We start from the raw sequence: 20,945 nt of genomic DNA, 5'->3' as shown, positions 1-20,945 counted from the left end.
GGTTGATGATAATAGATTTTTAAAATAATCAAATAGGCAGTATTGAAGTTTAACACGGAGTAATAGAATAGAACTAGCTGGCCAATTTTTCAAACTTTTTGGCCACATGGAAACGAGATGAATATTATACTCCATATTTGATTTATTAATTGTTATTTTTAATAATATTTAGATTCAGAAAATCATGTTAATTAACTTTTGTTTTTAAAAAAGCCTATTGTCGACATTGATTGATTGAATACTTGTCGTTATTATCTAAATGGGTAAATTTGAATCGGCCCCACCCCCACAAAAAAATAAATAAATAAAAAAATCTAACTCAAATGTGACAAGTTTAACTTTATTTCTTTTATTAATAAAAATACAAATAATATTTTTTTTGTTTTTGTTTTTAATGAAAGAAAAGGAAACGAGAATGAATATTTTGAAAACTTTGATTAAAGTAACTCTAAGCAATCTTAGGCTTAACTGATCCAAAAATTTTTAAGATGCTTAGCTTGTTATGTGTCACTCCTAAATAAATAAATGATTTTAGACCATAACACATATATGTTTATTAGGTGTTATCATTTATGTACTGCGGATTGTAACTTGTTTTCAGGTAATAAAATTTGATTATCTTGATGAAATATTTACTCATTATTTACTTATCTTTTTGATGTTTTAGCATGAATCTTGCTGAAATACAATATTAATTAGATGATAGAGACCTATGTATTGCAGACAGTGGTAACACACACTATAATCAAATCTAAGAAATATTTCATTAATTTGAAATCAACTGAAAGAATTATTAATACTATATCAGGTCCTGCGAACTTGATAAAAAGAAAGCCAAAATTCATGTTACTAAATGATACAAATTTTCTGGTAAATATTGCTTTGTTTTCTCTCAAAATCAAAGAGAAATTGATTAAGTTTCTCTGATATATATCATAACGGATATGATTATCAGTAAATGATAACAGAAAATGAGAAATATTTATGCATCACCGACAAGAATCATGTGGTTGAAAAAACTACCAAGGCTTAGTCCTGGTTTACATTATACATATATAAATATACCAGAAGCGCATATGATGAAAAGTGCATATAATGAAAAGCACAGCGCATATGATTAAAAGCGCATATGATGAAAAGTGCATATGATGAAAAGCGCATCGCATATGATTAAAAGCGCATATGATGAAAAGCGCAGCGCATATGATTAAAAGCGCATATGGTGAAAAGGATATATGATGAAAAGCGCATATGGTGATTAATGAAAAAGTACATATGGTGATTAATGAAAAGCACATATGGTGATTAATGAAAAGAATATTGAGAAAGAATCACCAATGTTTCTTGAAAGAATTCAAGGTTATATATATGGACCAATTCATCCATCATGTGGACCATTTTGATATTTCATGGTTCTAATAGACGCATCTAGCAGATGGTCTCATGTTTGTGTGTTATCAAGCCGTAATATGGCATTTGCAAAGTTTCTTGCACAAATTATTAAATTGAGAACACATTATTCTGATTACACCATTAAAAGGATGAGACTTGATAATGCTGGTGAGTTAACATCTCAAACATTTAATGATTATTATATGTCTATAGGGATTGTTGTTAAACATCCAGTTGCTCATGTGCATACACAAAATTGGTTTAGCTGAATCAATAGATAAACGCTTGCAGCTAATAAGTAGACAATTGGTAATGAGTACAAAACTCTCAATATCTATATGGGGACATGTAAATTTACATGATGCGACATTAATTCGCATTAAACCAAGTGCAAGTCATAAATATTCTCCATTACCAACTTAATTTTGGTCAAGACCAAATATTTTCCATCTTAGAACATTTGGTTGTGCAGTGTATTTTTAGTTGCACCACCACAACAAATGGTTCCTCAAAGAAGGATTGAAATATATATTGGATATGATACATCTTCAATCATAAGATATATTGAACCCATGACGGGTGATGTTTTTACAGCACGTTTTGCTGATTGTCACTTTAATGAAACATTGTTCCCTATATTAGGGGGAGAAATGAAATATAAATAAAATGATGTTTCATGGTGTGAATATCAATTAAGGTATGTTGATCCTCGCACAAAAGAATGCGAAAAGAAAGTTCAAATATAATGCATATGCAAGAACTTGCAAATTAATTACTTTATACATTTAAAGATACATATATACCAGCAGTAAATGCTTTAGCTAGAATTGAAATTACAAAAGCTGGCAATAATGTCACTCATGAGTCTTTGCTACGGCAGAAACGTGGGAGACCAATTGGTTCCAATGATAAAAATCCTCGAAAAATAAAATCAGTTGATAATGAGGTAAAAGAAAGTGTCCAAGAAGAACCATAAATCAATATTCTTTCTGCAGAGGATATTGATAAATGTAAATACATAAATTGCGATAAATTATGCAATATTATGGAACCGAAATTAAATAAAAACTCTTGATGAGATATTTTCATATAATATTACAATGACATCATGAATAAAGATGATGATCTAGAACCAAAATCTGTCATTGAATATCAAAATAGACATGATTGAGCTCAATGGAAAGGAGCAATACGAGCTGAATTAGAATCGCTCAATAAAAGAAAAGTTTTTGGATGAATCGTTATCACTTTTAAAGATGTGAAACATATGGGATACAAATGAATTTTTTATCCGAAAAAAAATGTGCAAATGAAGTTACAAGGCAAAACAAGACTTGTAACTCAAGATTTCCCACAAAGACCAGAAATGAATTATGAGGAAACTTTATCCTCCTGTAATGGATACAATTACTTATTAGATACTTAATCAATCTGGTAGTTACTTAAATGCATCTCATGGATGTTGTTACTACTTATCTGTATGGATCACTTGATAGTGATATATATAAATATACCTGAAGGGTTTAAGGTATCATAAGCATCTAATGCAAAAACACAAGGAAATGTGTTCCATTGAATCACAAAGATTTTTATATGGGTTGAAACAATCGGATCGCATATGGTATATCCAATTAAGTGATTACTTGATAAGAAAAAAGGGGTATACAAATAATCTTATTTGCACATGTGTTCTTATTAAGAAAACAATGTCCGGATATGTGATTGTAAGTTGTTTATGTCAATGATCATAACATCATATGAACAAATAAAGAGATCAGTATTGACTTGGATTGCAAATTGAGCATGTGCCTAATGGTTTACTTGTACATCAAACAACTTATACCGAAAAGATTTTAAAACATTTTTAAAGACAAAACCATTGGTTGTTAGATCACTCAATATTGACACTGATTCATTTTATCACTGTGAAGATCATGAAGATCTTAACGGATCAGAAATTCCATATATTAGTGAAATTGGGACTCTTATATATCTTACAAATTATACAAGACCTGACATTTCTTTTGCAGTTAATTTGTTGGCAAGGTTCAGCTCTGCTCCTACCAAAAGATACTTGAATAGGATCAAACACATATTTCGATACCTTCGAGGAACTACTGATTTAGGATTATTTTATTCTAACGAATCAAAATAAGATTTGATTGGTTATGCAGATGCAGGTTATTTATCTGATCCACATAAAGCTAAATCTCAAACTGGATATGTATTCCTAAATGGAGGTACTCAATATCATGGCGTTCTCAAAAACAAACACTTGTTGCTACATCATCAAATCATGCGGAAGTGATTGCATTACATGAAGCTACTCGGGAATGTTTTTGGTTAAGATCAATGACACAACTCATTACTGATTCTTGTGGACTAGAACGCGATAAAAATCCAACAACTATCTATGAAGATAATGCAGCTTGTATAGCACAAATAAAATAAGGGTACATCAAAAGTGACCAAACAAAACACATACCTCCTAGATTCTTCTCATACACTCAAAATCTCATTAAGGACAACCAGATTGAAATGAGATATGTGCAATCCAGCAAAAACTCTGCTGATCTTTTCACGAAAGCACTTCCAACTGCTATTTTCAGAACACACGTTCATAACATTGACATGAGACATGTTCAAAAGATGTAACAGCTGAAGCGATATCTACTTGAGGAGGAGTCAACTCCATGCTGCACTCTTTTTCCCTTAACTAAAGTTTTTTCCCACCGGGATTTCTTTAGCAAGGTTTTTTAACGAGGCAGTAATTTATAGTTGATCTTCAACAAAACAAAATTGCTATCCAAGGAGGAGTGTTATAATAATAATAATAATAATAATAATAATAATAATAATAATAATAATAATAATAATAATAATAATATGGATAGTCAATTTTAGTGTATACATATAGTCAATTTTGGTACATAAAGTATGTATTTTTATATTGAGATTTTAGGCTATAAATACACATGAATGCAAGCATTAAACTTGCACCATTTCTCACACTTACAAAGTGTTTCTTTCTTTCTCTCTATTATCATCTACTTTCTTACACTTCATTATTAGTATTCTTAATCAAGAATTAAACCACTAAAGGTAGTTATAAGCCTACTGAATTATAACAAGTGTAACATTTAAAAATTTGTGATAATCCTTTTAATTTATACGGAGTAATCCTTTTTAACAATTGAGGGAGTTAATATATATATAAATATAATAAATATAAATTTATATTAGAGAAAAAAAAAAATATAAATTTATGCAAAACCACACTAGAGAAGCATAATCACTCTTTCCCCTTCACGTGACAAACCCTAATTAAACCCTCCGCGGCGCAGCTGTCGTCGGAGAAATGGACCGGCCGGCGACTCTACTTGACGAAGCTTTGAATCTCGACAACGGAGAGTCTATTAGCCACCAGAAACGAACTGGACGTGTAGTATTAGTCGAAGATTGCGTCGAAACTAGCGGCGCGTTCGTGTTACACCACCTACTTAAACGGTTTCTATCTACTAATCTATCTTCTTCCGATAATATCGTCATTTTTCTGGCTTTTGCTCAACCGTTTTCGCATTATGACCGTATTCTTCGTAAGATGGTACATACTTTAATTTTATACTGTCATTTATGTGTATCTACTGGTTATACAGAAAATGTGAATGTGTATATGCATATGTATGTATATGTTGCGGTTTATTGGTGGTACTGATGAATTTATGCAAGTGTTTGAACCTTTTAGGACAACGGTGAACATTTATAGTGTCAATTGATATAATTGAGTTGAATTTTCGACATAAAAACGGCTACAATTGTGTAATTTGATACTAAATCTTAAGGATATTGCATATCTATATCAAATTTGAAACTCATTATGTATTACATAAAGGACTGGAATCGAAATGATTAATCTGACTTCAGTATTCGTTAATTTTGGTACTTTTGAGTTTTGATACGGGGACGACTCAAGTTCTTCCTTCTATAATACGAGAAAAATGCAGTTATTTAAAATGATGATAAAGTGATGCCTTCATGTGTTTAATGTTATGGTAACATGTTATATCAAATTATTAATTGAATCGAGTTATTGGTGTGACAGGGTTGCAATCTAGTTGTCCAACGGGAGAATAAAAGATTGACATTTTTTGACATGCTTATGCTGGAGTGTCCAGGTGAGAATATCAGGTAAACATTGTGTTGCTACCTGATTCCTTCCTTTTTTTGTCCTTTTTATGTTAATCGTTAATTATTTGAAAAAAGGCAGTTATGTAGATATTGTTTTTTAAATAATAAGCATGTGGCATACCATTTTATAACCAGTTTCACATAGATGTTGCTAATTTAAAGTGATTGATAGATGATGGGGTTGAAGGAGGATTGATTGCATTGTTCGGGAATATTCAGAAAGCTGTGGAAGTCAATTCGTTAAACAAGAACGTTAATATTATAATTGATGATATATCACTTCTGGAGGTGGCTGCTAAGGGTTCTACTAGAGATGTCCTAAATTTTATGCATTACTGCCATACGTTAACAACCCAGTTTGTAAGACATTATTTGTACTTAAATGCACAAAGTAACACAACACCATGTATATGTTAATATTTTAATATTGTTAATTTTTTTGTTTTCAAAGGGTTGTACGATAGTTATAGTGGTTCATGAGGACATTTATGCAAGTGGAGAGGAATCTACTCTTCCTTTACCAATGGCGTACCTTGCAGATATCATGATAAAGGCGTCACCTTTGATGACTGGTTTGGCATCGGATGTTCATGGACAGGTATTTGTCATTTTTTATTGCTTGATTCTCGAGTAATGGTTCATCAGTTCATACTCCTATGGAAATAAGTTATATCCTCATCCCCTGAAATCATAAAGCTGGGCTATTTCTTGTTTCATAATACACTTTGTACTAAATTTCTACTTTCCGGGTTTGGTTGACAGAGTAGTATAGTACGCTTCGTCTTAAGTTTATACTGTTCAGCTATTACTAATGAGTGGTTACATATGATTTGCAAATTTAAGGGTTTATCCATTCATGTATACTTTTGTGCCACTTGCAACCCGCCCTTCCCTTATTTTGCTGATTTTTTATTCCAGTTTTATCCGTTGTATGTGAAACATTTACCGAATCAACCCATTCACTAAAAATGGGCTGAAATGGTACCTCTAGTGATTAGTGTCGACTATATACCAGTTACTCATATTTTGTCATCATGCAGCTGACGGTATTAAACAAGGGAGGCACTGGTGAGTTAGGGAGCTCAAAGAGCAAGACACGTAATTTTCATTACAGAATCAAGGATAACAGTGTTGATTATTTCTATCCTGGGAGCCGATCATAAAAAGATACAACATTTTGGACCAAGCTGTTTTCACTAGCTTAGGTATTATATTACTCCGTATTATGTACTACATGTAAGCTCTTGACATCATACAGAGTTATATTTATAATCTGTAGTTTTAGTGAACTCTGAATATCAAATGTTATAATTGGATTTTGCATCTGTTTTAACTAGCATAGTAGCACATATATATATTGCATGTAAGGTCATTACACAATATTCCAATATCTGTGACTCCAGTAAACTTTAAATCCCAAATGTTAGATGTTATTTGATGACCAATGATTGCAGGTTAGTTCTGTTTTTCTAGTTTTATAGCCGCCGCCGCCGCCAAATCTTATTTGTTGCTCATTGCTACATGTTAAAACCTAAAAGTAAATGTTTATGGATCCTTAAATGTAGTGTGATACGATAATAAAGCATGTTTTGCTCGGGTCGTCAAGTTGATAGCAATGTGCATTATCTTCTATCGTTTTAACAATAGTAACCATATGTCATTTCAATTTGATAAAAATAGTCAGAAAGATATTTTACACGTACTAATGTTGTACAAGAGAAAAATAAGCACTTATTTCTTCGTCCCAAATCCTTGCAACGATGCACGGTGTAATAACCATTTTTTTTCCTCCCAGATCGACGAAAGATGTAACTTTAATATGCCAGTGATCTTGTTCACTTGACCATTTACATTTACGTAATATTCTAACATCAATAGTTACATGTTGACAATACAACAATAACGATTCTACAAGTGTTCTTTTGTTTAAAAAATTTCCCTATATAAGGTGAAGATGTCCATACTTCAATCGGCTGTCAAACTTTATCAATACACCATCAATAAGCCAATTCTGCCACTGCTTCTACATACCAAGATCCCTTCAATCTGTGAATAATCCATTCGAAGATCCAGAGTCGAATATCTTTCTCTTGGATTTTTGGAACACAAGACGGTACTAGAAATAAATGTTCATCAAGTTCCCCCAAAGCCCTTCCACTGGGCTCTCTTACCCATCTAGCCTAAGTTTGTATACAACTATAACTAATAATTATAATTTTTAATTAATAAAAAAAATAGAAGTAGTTTTAAACTTTAAAGTTTGAATCAGATTCTGATATTGAAGTGCAGAGATTTTGTTATTTCCTTCCTAGTTTTAATCAATTCTAGGTGTATAAATGAGAATGCTAAACAAATTACTGAATATTGATGTGTGAAAGCTTACCTTTGAACATCATTAAATTAGTCGATTTACTCTAGAAAAACACGGTATACATGAAATTCGTCAAGTGGTTCAAGAAGAATTTCAGAATCCACTTTGATAATGACCACCGCCCGAATTTGGTCCTTACACGTTGCACAAAAATATGAAAAGAACAACTAGATGATCAAAAGAAAGGACTTGTTCATATAAAAAGATATTCTTGGACAATAAATAGTTCAAGAACATAAAAGAAACAAATTACATGTAAAGATCTCCAACAACAACAAGAAGCAATAATAAGAACCGAAAACTGAACCGGAAAAACATTATTAGATTGAAGATAACGAGAAGTCCTGGAGGAAAAGAAAAAAAACTTACTGCCGGAAACGAGGGGACTATGTTTAAACTTAAGATTCGGTTGAATTCCATCTCTTAATTCGTTCATTGCATCCCCACATAACTTGAAATATACCCTTTTATATATCTACAACACTGCTAACCTTGATTTACTTATTTAATATCAGAAATTAAAATCAAAGTCCACCGTTACGAATCTGCATACTCATTGTTGACCCCGTTAGCCCCATGTCGAACAAATTGCCCACGAACACGTGGTCTCTGTTCCGCTAGCTTCTTCCTGCTTTGGTACCGCACCTTCAAAATACAACAAATAAAACAAGGTTACTTTCAAGGTTAAATAAAGCTGTGCTAGATTTGCATTATGAAACTTGATATCAAATTATGAAACTTATAATCAGTTACCCTTTAATTACTCGAATATCATACCCTACAACTAAAGTAATTACTATTACAATATTAGCCCATCTAAACACTATTGTCTATGGTGCGATTATTACAGTTGATTATTTAATACTAAAAGAAATATGAATACCTTTTTCTGAAAGCATCTTTCTTTCCTCTTCTGCCGAAATTTATTAAGGGCAGCTTGTCGCTGAGTTAAGCGTTCTTGATCCACACCGCTACCGCTTCCACTGCCATCTCCACCGTCACGCTTATTTGTTACATCATTATCTTGCTTAGCAACAACGTTATCTTTTATAGTGACATCATGATCTTTTTTAGCAACATCATTATCACTTTCAATCTTACCATTTTCACCATTACTCTTATTATTACTCCCGGACGCACTACCATAATTAGCAGCGTTTCCTTCAGTAGAACCTGTCAAGATATTCGACACCATGTTTTTAAAAGATCCATCATCATGATCCATCATTTTCTGTTTATGGACATGATGATGATGGTGGTGGTAGTGGTGGTGATGGTGGCGGACTTGCACCTGCTGCTGTACACCCGTGGCGGACTTAACCGCATCACCGCCGTCGTTGGCAGACGGGATGACAGGTTCAAGGGTGGAAGTTTGGTTGTGGTGAACAACAACGGTGGACTTATTGGGAAGTGGTTTGTCATCTGGTTTGGTTGCGAATGCATTATTGGTGGTGGACCCCATGTCGTCACTACCATTAGAACGTTGATTAGGGGTTCCATTTGAATTAGATTGCAAATTATCAGGCTTTGCAGCTTCTGAGCTGATATCAAATGGCGAGCAGCTGCCTACATTCCCAGTTGGAGCTTGGTTGATGTTCGATGATGTGTTATACCTAAAAAGAAATGATAATCACAAAATTTTCTGTGTCAATTTTGACCCGTTTACTAAATTATGGGTCAATTTGAGTAAAATGGAAGAAACAGGTCGAAGGTCACCAAAAATGTATCCTATTTAGTAAGTTATAAATTATAATACTTTTCAAAAGCAACTAAAGTAGAACTGTTTTGGGGACTACATAATCTAAGCCAACAACTTTTGACATTACAGAACATACACGCTGTGTGACCCAAACCCATTTTGACACACCTAATCTGCAAATCTCTACAAATAACGTACCTTGAGAAGGCCGAAACACCAGATTGGCGTAAAACGTTTCGCTCCTGGGCACTGACATCAGCATCTTCCGCATCTCTTGGCCTTTTTAAAGTGAGCTCAAGGGCAGGAGATTCTTTAGGATAATAGATAGATTCGTCTTCGATGTTAATTTTCTTGAGCAAGTGGTTTGCTTTTAAGGATTCCATGTGGACATTGCTTATCTTGGTGGGACCAAGAGGTTCGGTAATTGGTACATCGTTTTGTCTACCAAGTTGCATACTTATATCCAAATTATTTCCCGCATTCTTCGAGTTCGCATTATCCATCCCCTTATTATCAACTTCACAACTTGAACTTTTAGGGACTCCGATCTCCAAGTCCTTTCCCATTTCAATTATTTCTGTAACATTATAATAAAGATTAACACAATTATAATGCATTTAACTGGAAGATACAAAGATAGGGTTCTTAATGAAAATGAACCACTATATAATAAGAATTTCAAGAAAAAGGTGACGGTTAACGAATAAGTCATTCATGTTTTTCCAAAATCAACCATTAAGATCAAAGGTGGCAAAATGGGTGGGTTGGTTACAAGCCAAAATGGGCAATTAATTTGACGCGACAACCCACAAAGTCTTACTTTATTAGTTTTCGTTGTTTTTATGAGTGATTTGTGTTCGGAAAATGATTCCATAAACTTAAACTATTTATATAAAAATAAAAATAAACAAACTGGTGTATTACCTAGCTTATCATCCACTGTGAGATCGACTCTATTGGCAATCGTTGATCGCCAATGGCTCTTAGATGTTTCAGGCCTTGCCCGTTGACCGTCGTTGATATCATGAGAATTCGGTAAGTTATCCCAAAATGACTTTGCTTGTGAGCTATCGACTTCTACAGCCCTCTTCGGCCAAGAACTCTAAATAACACAAAAGATAACAATGAGATAAAAGTTAGTCACTTGAATTATTGCTATATATACAAAAATCTTGATCGAAGTGGTATTTTCGCTGTTTAGCACATGTTAAATAGTGCTTAAGATTACAGATGTGGTAAGTTTAATCCATTTAGTTATAACTCAGAGCTGAGTTTTACACCACACTAATTACTTGACAAACCACAAGCGGTGTGTCATCTGTGGTAAGCGAAGTAACTTGTGTAGCGTAAAAGTAATCTAAATCGGTCCATTTGGGTTATGTTGTGGTGAATGGGGCGATCAAATGTTAGCTGAAGGGGAACAGGTTGAAATTGCCCATCTTCAATTTATAAGTTGAAGTTGCCCAAAGTCAATTTATAAGGGGTCATGTCATGGTCAATAAGTCTTATCAAATATATTAGTTGCAAGGGGAATGAGTTCAATGGGTCAAGTGGCTTGAAATTGCCCATCTTCAATTGTTTACGCATACAACCTCCACATATTTTTATTCCAAGATATACACTAGTATTGTATTACGAGTAACATCTTTGAAATAAAAATGACACATTAGTCATCTACCAAAAAAAAAAAAAAAACTTTTATCTTATTCTTATACTGTACAAAAAAAGGGAAGTCATAATTATGTCATCATTTGTCAAAAGATATAATCTTAAACTTTTAAATAGTTCATAACTATGAATTTCAATCATTGATTTGGATGATGATATCATAATTGTATCTCTCCTTAAATCAACCATTGATATGTTTATTTGAATCTCAACCATTGATTTTTAACAAACTCAACAATTTATGTTCTCTTTTATATATAGAAACAAAGCAAACTCAATTACATAAAATACTAATTTGTACTTTTATTATTACTATATTAATTATTATAATCCTCAATCAATTTATATATGGAAATAGAGGACCTATTAGTTAATGTGAGGACCGACTTATGGGGTTGTGGCAAGACCTCTACCCTTCAAGTATAAAAGGTATGGAAAGTGCAAAAAAGTGAAAAAAGTAATGAACAGTTGGTACTGATTTGAATTTTTTTTAAAATGATTATTTACCTGAGTTCCACTTCCATAATCACTCCCACCTTTAGCATTCAACTCTATGCTGACATCATCATCATCTTCATCGCTGTTGTCGCTGTCATCATCCGATTCTTGAGTCCTTCTTGATTTTGCAGATCTGTTATCCCGTATACCACTCTCACTCCCACTCCCACTCCCACTACCGCTAGACTGCTAAAAATATGAAAAATTAAAGCAAAACAACAAAAAAGATCTTTTAGTTTCTTAGTGATTTTTGTTTAAAAATTTCACATGGACAGATGAGCATATTGGAGAAGTAGTAACTCAAATCCAGTACACTCCACCCCACAATAAATAACATACGAAATCAGAACACACCTGAAGCCGAAGTCCAAAACTTGTCCGTTTTTAATGACACGTAAACAATAATAACTAAATTAACTCACACTGTGACATTTCCTCCATACATGCTGCCAGAGGTTTTTTAGCTCATTCTTACGAATAGGCTTGACCAAAAAGTCAACTGCACCTTTGGATAAACAATTAAAGACTATACCCATTGAGTCATCGGATGACATCACTGCAAGTAGAACTCATTAAGTACAGAATTTGAGCATATATGAACAAGTTTATGAGAATGGATTTCATGAAATTGTAAGAATTATGATAAGAACTGGAATTATACTCACTTATGACAGGGGTGTTCTTGCGAGTAACATCGTTCATGATCTTGGACAAGAGACCAATACCAGATAAATATGGCATGACTACCTCAGTTAGAACAAGATCGATTTGTTTGTTTAAATCAATCAACACGTTCCATGCTTCAAGACCGTTCGCCACAGCAGTAACTGGCATAGAAAAATATATATATATATATATATGGTCAATAGGTATGAAAAAATAAAGAAAATATTTAAAACTGATTAACAACGTGAAATACACGTTTATAGTGTATTTAACGCAGGTTTATTTTTTTAGATAAATTCTAGCTAGAATTCTAGGAAATACATGTATAAGAGGCAATTTCGGTTCTGGTTTACATAGAGATTTGAAGATTACAAATGATAAAATAAAAAAATGCACCCTATAAAACAAAATAGTGGTGAGACGAAATGAAAACGCATTTTTTCTTAATAGCTAGGCTAATATGAATATGAAATAACTACATAAGTGAAGGGAAAATAAAAATATTTTTATTTAAAGTATATTTTTAGTAATATTAAGATAAGTTTTCTCTCTTATTGTTTTCTTTTAGAGTTCTACACATATTTAATTACACACACATATATATATATTGACATCCCCATATCCTCGAATTTTTATGAAATCGCGGAAGTTTCGTAATAAATAATTAGCATGGATGACTTTATTTTGATAAACAGAGGGTTCCAGAAAATCTCTATTAACAGAAACATTTGCAACAAATCTAGAGAAGGAAATTATCTAATTTGTTCTTTGTTCTATAGTTTACACTTTACTTGCACATTAGGAGTATCAAGAGTAACTAAGACCAGAATTATACGTATCAAAAGGATTTATTGGCAATATAAATAGTTTATAAACCTTCATAGCTGCAATTTCTAAGAAGAGCACTGACAACATGCCGAGTCGAATCATCGTTTTCAACCAGAAGAACCTTAATAGACCTAATTGGCAAAAACCGTTCCCATTGAACCAAGGGTCCTTGAGCTACATGATTTGGTCTTTGAAGAGCATCATAAGCCTGAATCGAACCTATGTGCCTAGCACTATTCAGATCATTAATCCTTGACTCATCTTCTTCACAGAGCCCATGACCATCAAACCCGGCTCCATTTCTCACTTCCTTGAGCTCCACCCGGTTATGACGGTTAAGTTCCGCCAACCCTTTAGTTGTCGTAACATTCTTGTTTACACCAACACTCCTCATCAACAATATTCAAATAGACTCTGGGATATTAAAACAAGTTCTTTCTTTTTTGGAAAGTGGCACATAATGTTTGTCTCCAAGTAATAAATTTTTTTTTTCACAAACTCTTGCAATAATCCTACATGAAAAACAAGAAATAATTAATAATAATTTTACGAAAGGAGTTCGGTCTACAATTAAACAAGATATTTCTCAAATCACTAATCCAACTATTTTTCTCAAATCAACAATTCAACCACACCTGAATCTAACAACAGGAAAAACAAGTTTTACATCAAAATTTGATGATATTTAACTAAAAATAAAGTTAACAAACAATTTTAATCTTTTCATAATACTTCTAGAACTTTATTCTCGCTGATCTATAAACCAAACCCTAATTCAACTCAATTTAATACAAATTCATCATAGATCAAATCATTCAATCACCAATTTCCGAATAATTCAGTAACAAAAACTTAAATAAATCAATTCAAGACTACGATTAAACTCAAATTCAATACATAATCAAATTACCGTCAAAGCCGGAGAAACAGAAGACAGAGCTTTGACTCAAAATTAGGTAAAATTATCCACACAAATCACCAAATCTAGAAATGTTTTGATTTAATTTAAACAATTTCGAAGTTATAGAAATTTATATGCAGATGAAGATTTATATATAGGGTTTGTTAGGTTATATTATCGTATAATAGGGTTTCGTATCTACTGTTTGTATGAAGAAGATATTATTATTCGTTATGCTGACGTGGATATCATCAAGGGTGGAGAATGAGCCATGATGGATGACACGTAGGATAAAACAAGAGGAGATCAATATACGGTCTCAGAGCTGGTTTGGGCCGGATTGCGGATCATTTGAGATCCGATTCGTGTGAACACGTGGTGTGTTGTGGGTTTAGTTAAAGGTTAGCTTTTTGCTTTTGTGGTATTTTAATTGAACTAACCGAAGGATAACGGATGTTGTCTTTTCCGTTTAGTTTAGTTTGGGAAGTTGCGAGTTAAAGACGAAAGTACCCTTTTATGGTATGAGTAGATAGATGGTAAAAATACAGTTCAAAAACTTTTTGCGCTTGTTGTAAATTCTAAAAATAATTCAAAAATATTATTGCGTAATTAATATCGTGATAGAAGACTAAGGATGATACTACCGACGGTTCCGACGGCTTGGTGGGGATTAAGAGTAATGTTGTTTGCGATGGGGTGGGATTAATGGGTAAGAGTGCGGGTTTAGACAGAGGAAAAAGTATTTGTGAAGGGGTTCAAGACGATTCGTACGCGGTTAATTTGGATAGAATTGGTAATGTACTTGATGGGGTTGGTTATGGTAATCGGTCAAAAAAAAAAAAAGAAGGATTGAGGACGTCTTGGCTTATGATAAGAATAAGGATGATACTAATGCGATCCTTGATAACTTGACAAACGTTGCTACCGGAAATAGTGCGGGGCGTAAGTATTGTATTTGTGCGAACAAGGAGTGTAAATGTCATTGTAAGGGTTGGCATGTGCATGCTAAGAAGTTCCGTTTTTATGGGGGGAAACGAGTGTTACGAGAGGGACGACCAAGAGGAAATGGAAGGAAAAGACAAAAAAGGTATCGGACGGGTCGTTTCGGTTGCACGATTCGAGTGGTGAGGATAAGATTGAGGAGACTTCTAATCGGATTGCTAAAGGTGGTTATACTTTTGTAAGCGTTGAAGGGAAACGTATTGGTGCGGGGGCGGGTGAACCTTTAGATGGTGGTGGTTTTTTTGATCAATTTAGGAATGGAGGTTTGGATGAGGACGAGGTTGATATCGAGTCTTCCTTTTCGTTTAAAGCAAATGCGGATGAGGGCGATACCGATTCAAACGTTGGTTCTTGATTGGGGTTTGATGATGGATCTTCGTTTGGTTCTTGCTATGTTTTGTAATTGTTTTCTTTTGAGTTGATTCGTGTTGTTTTGTCTACATTTAAGCTCGTTTTTAGATAGCGTTTGTTTTATGTTTTTGAGCCTTGTTTTGGTGGCCATTTGTACTCTTGTCTCTCTTTTGGAGATAGTTTTTATATAAAGTTTTTGTTTTTTTGCCAAAAAAAAATAAATAAAAAAATGTGTATCGTAAAAACTCTAAATAATTTAAAGGTTGTTATTGAACTTGGTCTAACATTAAATTGTGTAATAGCATTCAAAAAAAAACAAAAAACTCCAATTGACGTAAAATTAACATATTAACCTTTAAATAAATAAAAAAAGAGTATAGAGTTCTTTGTTAAATTTTTTGAATATGTTAGGAAAAGATTTCCTATTGTTAGGAAAATATTTCCTATTTATTAGAATTGATTGGATAAAATCGGTGGTTTGTATAAATCCCTTAATTAGTGGGATTTGCATTTATCTAGGAGATTTAGTTTCCTAATTCTTATCCCCAAGACTCTATAAATAAAGAGGTCTTGGGGTGAGGTTAGTTGTCTTTGCCAGCAGCAAGAACCGATCTCATAACTTTGAGATCGTCTATACTCTGTTTTTCATTGTTTATGTTCTTCATTTATTCAATAAAATGTTAAACTTTGATAAACTTCTTTTATTCTTCGTTTTCGCAATAAGCTAATGTTTAATTCTTTTGCTTGATCGACGTTATGGGGTCTATCAATTGGTATCAGAGCAGGATCAACATATCTTGTTGATGATCCAGTCATTTTCGAGCAAAAGATATCTTATTGAAGAAACAAAAAAAAAATCGTTTTCAGATTCGTCATGCTATGCGCAGCGATATATAAATGATTATATCTCATTCGTTAACCGTTCAATCTTCATAAAATTTTAACTGTAGGTTCACAACACATGGAATTAAATTCCTACCGAAGAAAATTTCGATCGGAGCTTTGGATTGAGAGATATCAATGGTCAAAATCTGCTGCTGAAATTGGAGGGTTTTCAGTGCAGTTTCAGTAATTTAATTACTGTATCTTCATTATCATCTATATTTTTATGATTTTCGGATATGTCATTGATTACATATAGATGGTCGTGTAAAAATTTCATCTTGATTGGACATGTCTACGAAAAGATATAAATTTTTGAATACACGGCAGTCTGCTTGTGTTTCAATCTGCGCAGTCTGTGTAAAACGATTGTTTTAGATTCGTTGGCCGTTGGATCGTCATGATTTTTGGATATGAGGTTAATGGCATATAGATCTATCTCGTGTAAAAATTTTAGCTTGATTTGATGATTATATTAAAAGATATTTATTTTTAGTTCTGCTATAATTCTGAGTCTGGAAACTCAGACTCAAGACTCTGATTGATATATGAGTATGAATTTCGGACTTAACAGTTTGACTCAAATGCAGACTCAAGATCAGACTCAAGATCAGACTTAAGCACATATTATAAAGATCAGATTCAGACTTCAGTTTCACGTGAACTTATACTTAGTAGAAGTCAGACTTACACGAAGTCAGACTCAAAATACTTCAGACTCTAGGACTCCAGACTCAAATCAGGTCAGACCCATTTGAGTTCATCTCTTTTGAACTCAAATTTTGAAGTGGTTATTCCTCAATAAGAAGACCGAATGTTAGCTCAACATAATCAACATTTATGAAGATGAAGATTCAACAAATATGTTCAACATTTATACGCAAGTGGTTAAGCGGTGGTGTAACAACCCAACCCGATATACAATCGACCACGTGAAATTTACCAAAATAAAAAAAAAATTCTTTGTTCAGCAGGTGGCGCGGAGCGCCATAACCTTGCGTGGCGCGCCAAAGTGGCCTGTCCAAAAAGTCTTGAAATGCTAAAATGTTTGACCACTTCCCGACGTATTTAGACAAAACGCTATTCACAACATATTCATATATGAAAAACTAACATGTTCCATTCATAAAATTAGTTTTACGAGACCGGGCCCACATCGGCCGTTTTACGACTTTCGTACGAAAATACAAGTTTTCAACCACATGATTTGTAATACAAAATAAAGGCCGAGCATGGCGATTGGGGATACGCTACCCAATCCTAATCAATCCAAAAGCAAGCCTTCTAAAGCAACTACGCAAGTCCACTAGTCCCCGCTTACCCGAGCCTCCGCATCCATGCAATCTATAAAAAAGTCAACAACGAGAGGGTAAGCTAACGCTTAGTGAATGCAATACTTATACATATACATATGTAATTTACCTACACGCATCCACTTACAAAACCATGCAAACAAAATGCATAACGAGCTAGTAACACCAAGCATACGACTAGCAACAACGTTAGTATATAAATCGTCACAATAATATACTAAAATCATAACAATGCATAAATATAACAAACCGTTCCCCGCTATGGCACTACCGACTTGTAGACGACCAATAACGTCGAGTCTCACTCGTATGTTGTCACCGACTTGTGACTCATCAAAGGGTGTCACCGACTTGTGAACGACCCACCAATATTTATGGGTCACCGACTTGTGAACGCCATGTGACATCACCGACTTGTGAAGCGCCACTAAGTGTCACCGACTTATGAATACTATAGGGTGTCACCGACTTGTGAATCACCCAAGGGTATCACCGACTTGTGAACCCCCATCAATACATATGGGTAACCGACTTGTGAACCTCCATGTGGCATCACCGACTTGTGAAGCACCACCTAGTGTCACCGGCTTGTGAACACTATGAAGTGTCACCGACTAGTGAATCACTTCCCCGACTTATGGTGACACCGACTTGTGAAACACCAACCAACTACTAAGGGTCACCGCCCCGTGGCCCACTATAAGGTGTCACCGACTTGTGAATAACCTGTCGAGACACTACCGACTTGTAGTTCCCATCCCATCATACCAACAAATATGTCACCGTCTTGTGACATAACGCCTACTACTCACGATGTGGCACCAAAGGCCCACATCGCGTACGAGTAAATAAACCACATACATACATGTATAAATATTCCACTCACCTCGATTACTTGAAGAAGTGCAACTCGCAAACTTGAACTCCTCCCACCGACTTCATGTATATCACCTACGCAAATCATACATGCAAATATAGCTACAACTTAAGCCTATTCGACTTAACACATCACAAGTGTAATTTCGACTATATACACTTGACCAACTTTGACTAAGTCAAATCTCACTCGAACCACTCATAATCACAATCGAATAGTGATTATGTCCCACTAATACATTTTGCACAAGGTTTGATCAACCAATCCCCCATTTGGACTCACGACCCGCCCAAATTGGCATAAAGTGCAATCTACGCCTTTTTGCACTTTTAACGATACTCGAAAGTCCAAAACTAACGAGACCATTTCCCGCGTTCCCAAAATACCTAAATACACCTCTTTTAGGCTTTAAATGCATTTTAGACCGATATTTACACAAAAACCCATTTTGACCTAAAACTGGTCAAAACACCCAATTTGTGAACTTACACCCCAAATCACTAATAATCCAAGTTAGCTAGTGATTTCATCATCAAAATTAGTTTACAAACTAACAATATCATCATCAAATCCTAAACCCGCCAACATCCACAATAACTAGTTACAATTACCCATTTCACCTCCTAAAAGAGTTTTATAACTAACTAGTTCAAAACCCTAAACTTGAATATCAAATTACAAAGATGAAGTTCGGAGTTTGAACTTACCAATACCGCTAAAATGATGCCGTTAACGAGTAGAACAACTTTAATACTCGAGGTTTGACCCGAAACACCCTTCTTCTTCTCCAATTGGAGCTCTCTCTCTCTAAAACTCTCCTCTCACTCTAGGGTTTGAAGATGAGAGTGTTTGATGAGTGAAAATGAGCTCCAATGGAGTTCTAGATCAGTTTTGGTGACCCTAAACCGACCCTAAATGAAAAAACCGAAGTACCCCTCATTTAAACCTTTTAAAAAGGCTGAAAATTGCCTCAGACGGGTTCGGCGCGCCGTGCCGAAAGGTGGAGCGCCGCTCCAACCTACAGGTCAGTTTTCAGAAACTTGTTTTGGCCATAACTTTTTGACCGTAGCTCCGTTTTCGATGAATCAAATATCGTTGGTAACGTAATAAGATATTCTTTCCAATGGTAAGGCTTTGAAACATCAACTCAAACTTTATTGGGGTTGAGAAGATACGTACACACCTTGTACCTCAAACAACGTCCAATTTTCTTCGACATTCGAGCAAGCAACACGTACATGCTTCGTACACTTCATATACGCATCGTACACCATGAATACATTATGTACAATAAATATTTGGGTCTTACAAGTCTCCCCCACTTAAATTGGATCGCGTCCTCGCGATCTAAACCTCATCGCGAACAAAAACAACACACTTTCCTCAAGTCTTCGAGTTCTCACACAATCTCGGACCCCTTTGATGCCGCCATTGCATCCTATCGATCACGCCTTACCACCATGCAACGTTCCAATCGCACAACTATCCTTCAGGATTTCCTTGACGTACTCCAACTCATGACTTAGAGTTCTAACGCCCACCGCCAATATTCTAGAGAGTTCGTTCCCGAATGCACTCTAAACTAACACGCCCCTACATGAGACAGTCCAAACTAACACCCTACGTCTCTAGTTGGCTCTTAAAACGAGGCAACTACCGGCGAATGACCCAAGCACACCTACCAAACCGAGGGACCACCGTACTTTCCGGGTACATACTCCCCCACTTAGGGTTTTAACCCCACGCTATCACCGTCAAGGTGATAATACCTTGCGAAATTTCAACATTCTACATCACACACGCCCGGTATCAACGTTGGTCATACTTAAAATCTTCAGCGGACTTACCACAAGATACATGAAACTCGACCTTTCGAATCGGTCAAACGTCGACGCCCGCTAATCTTCACAATAAACCATCTTCGTACCTTCGGGTTTTCTCGTCGGTACCCAAGTACAAAATAATCACAACACCGGAGTGAAGCATTCCACTTGCAGGTATACGGAGGGCACCTGATGTAGTGTTATGCAACTCCCATTACTACCACCAAGTCTCAATCACTCGACCCTTTCGGGTCCCTCCTCGGTGTCATATGACACTTGACTATTCGAAGTCACACAAATCCAATGGACATTACGGCTCAACGCCTACAACTTTCTAGTGACGCCTGCTTGTCACTATCCGCCTAGGCCGCAAAGCAAGCCTAGCAATCCTTTCACTTACAATGGTGATGCTTGGTGCCACCAAGACTTACACCCCAACTCGTATCCTCTCAACCGTTAACACGGTTACTTACACACACCAAAGAT

General features: G+C 34.9%; 2 protein-coding genes across 3 annotated transcripts; one reads left to right on the top strand and one right to left on the bottom strand.

Moving 5' to 3' along the window:
• The first annotated feature begins 4,683 nt into the window (after positions 1-4,683).
• On the top strand, positions 4,684-6,905 carry LOC139893609 (elongator complex protein 6). The gene is made up of 5 exons (XM_071876773.1): positions 4,684-4,996; positions 5,495-5,567; positions 5,753-5,940; positions 6,032-6,178; positions 6,621-6,905. The coding sequence occupies exons 1-5, from the start codon at positions 4,751-4,753 to the stop codon at positions 6,741-6,743; spliced, it is 777 nt and encodes a 258-aa protein (XP_071732874.1). The 5' UTR covers positions 4,684-4,750; the 3' UTR covers positions 6,744-6,905.
• A 1,218-nt stretch (positions 6,906-8,123) lies between these two features.
• On the bottom strand, positions 8,124-14,375 carry LOC139894624 (two-component response regulator-like APRR3). 2 transcript variants are annotated; one of them, XM_071878022.1, is made up of 9 exons: positions 14,221-14,375; positions 13,359-13,822; positions 12,482-12,643; positions 12,239-12,372; positions 11,826-12,005; positions 10,575-10,752; positions 9,849-10,227; positions 8,835-9,564; positions 8,124-8,596 (listed from the first exon to the last, which is right to left on the bottom strand). In XM_071878022.1, exons 2-9 carry the CDS (start codon positions 13,702-13,704, stop codon positions 8,489-8,491), a joined length of 2,217 nt encoding a protein of 738 aa, XP_071734123.1. In that variant the 5' UTR covers positions 13,705-13,822; positions 14,221-14,375; the 3' UTR covers positions 8,124-8,488. The 2 variants fall into 2 exon arrangements, with proteins under 2 accessions (XP_071734123.1, XP_071734124.1); XM_071878023.1 differs by having other exon boundaries at positions 11,826-12,002.
• Positions 14,376-20,945: the final 6,570 nt, after the last annotated feature.

The sequence above is a fragment of the Rutidosis leptorrhynchoides genome, chromosome 2 (assembly GCF_046630445.1).
Source record: "Rutidosis leptorrhynchoides isolate AG116_Rl617_1_P2 chromosome 2, CSIRO_AGI_Rlap_v1, whole genome shotgun sequence".
NCBI lineage: Eukaryota > Viridiplantae > Streptophyta > Magnoliopsida > Asterales > Asteraceae > Rutidosis > Rutidosis leptorrhynchoides.
Note: the sequence above shows the minus strand (reverse complement) of the source record. Positions and strands in the feature narration are given on the sequence as shown.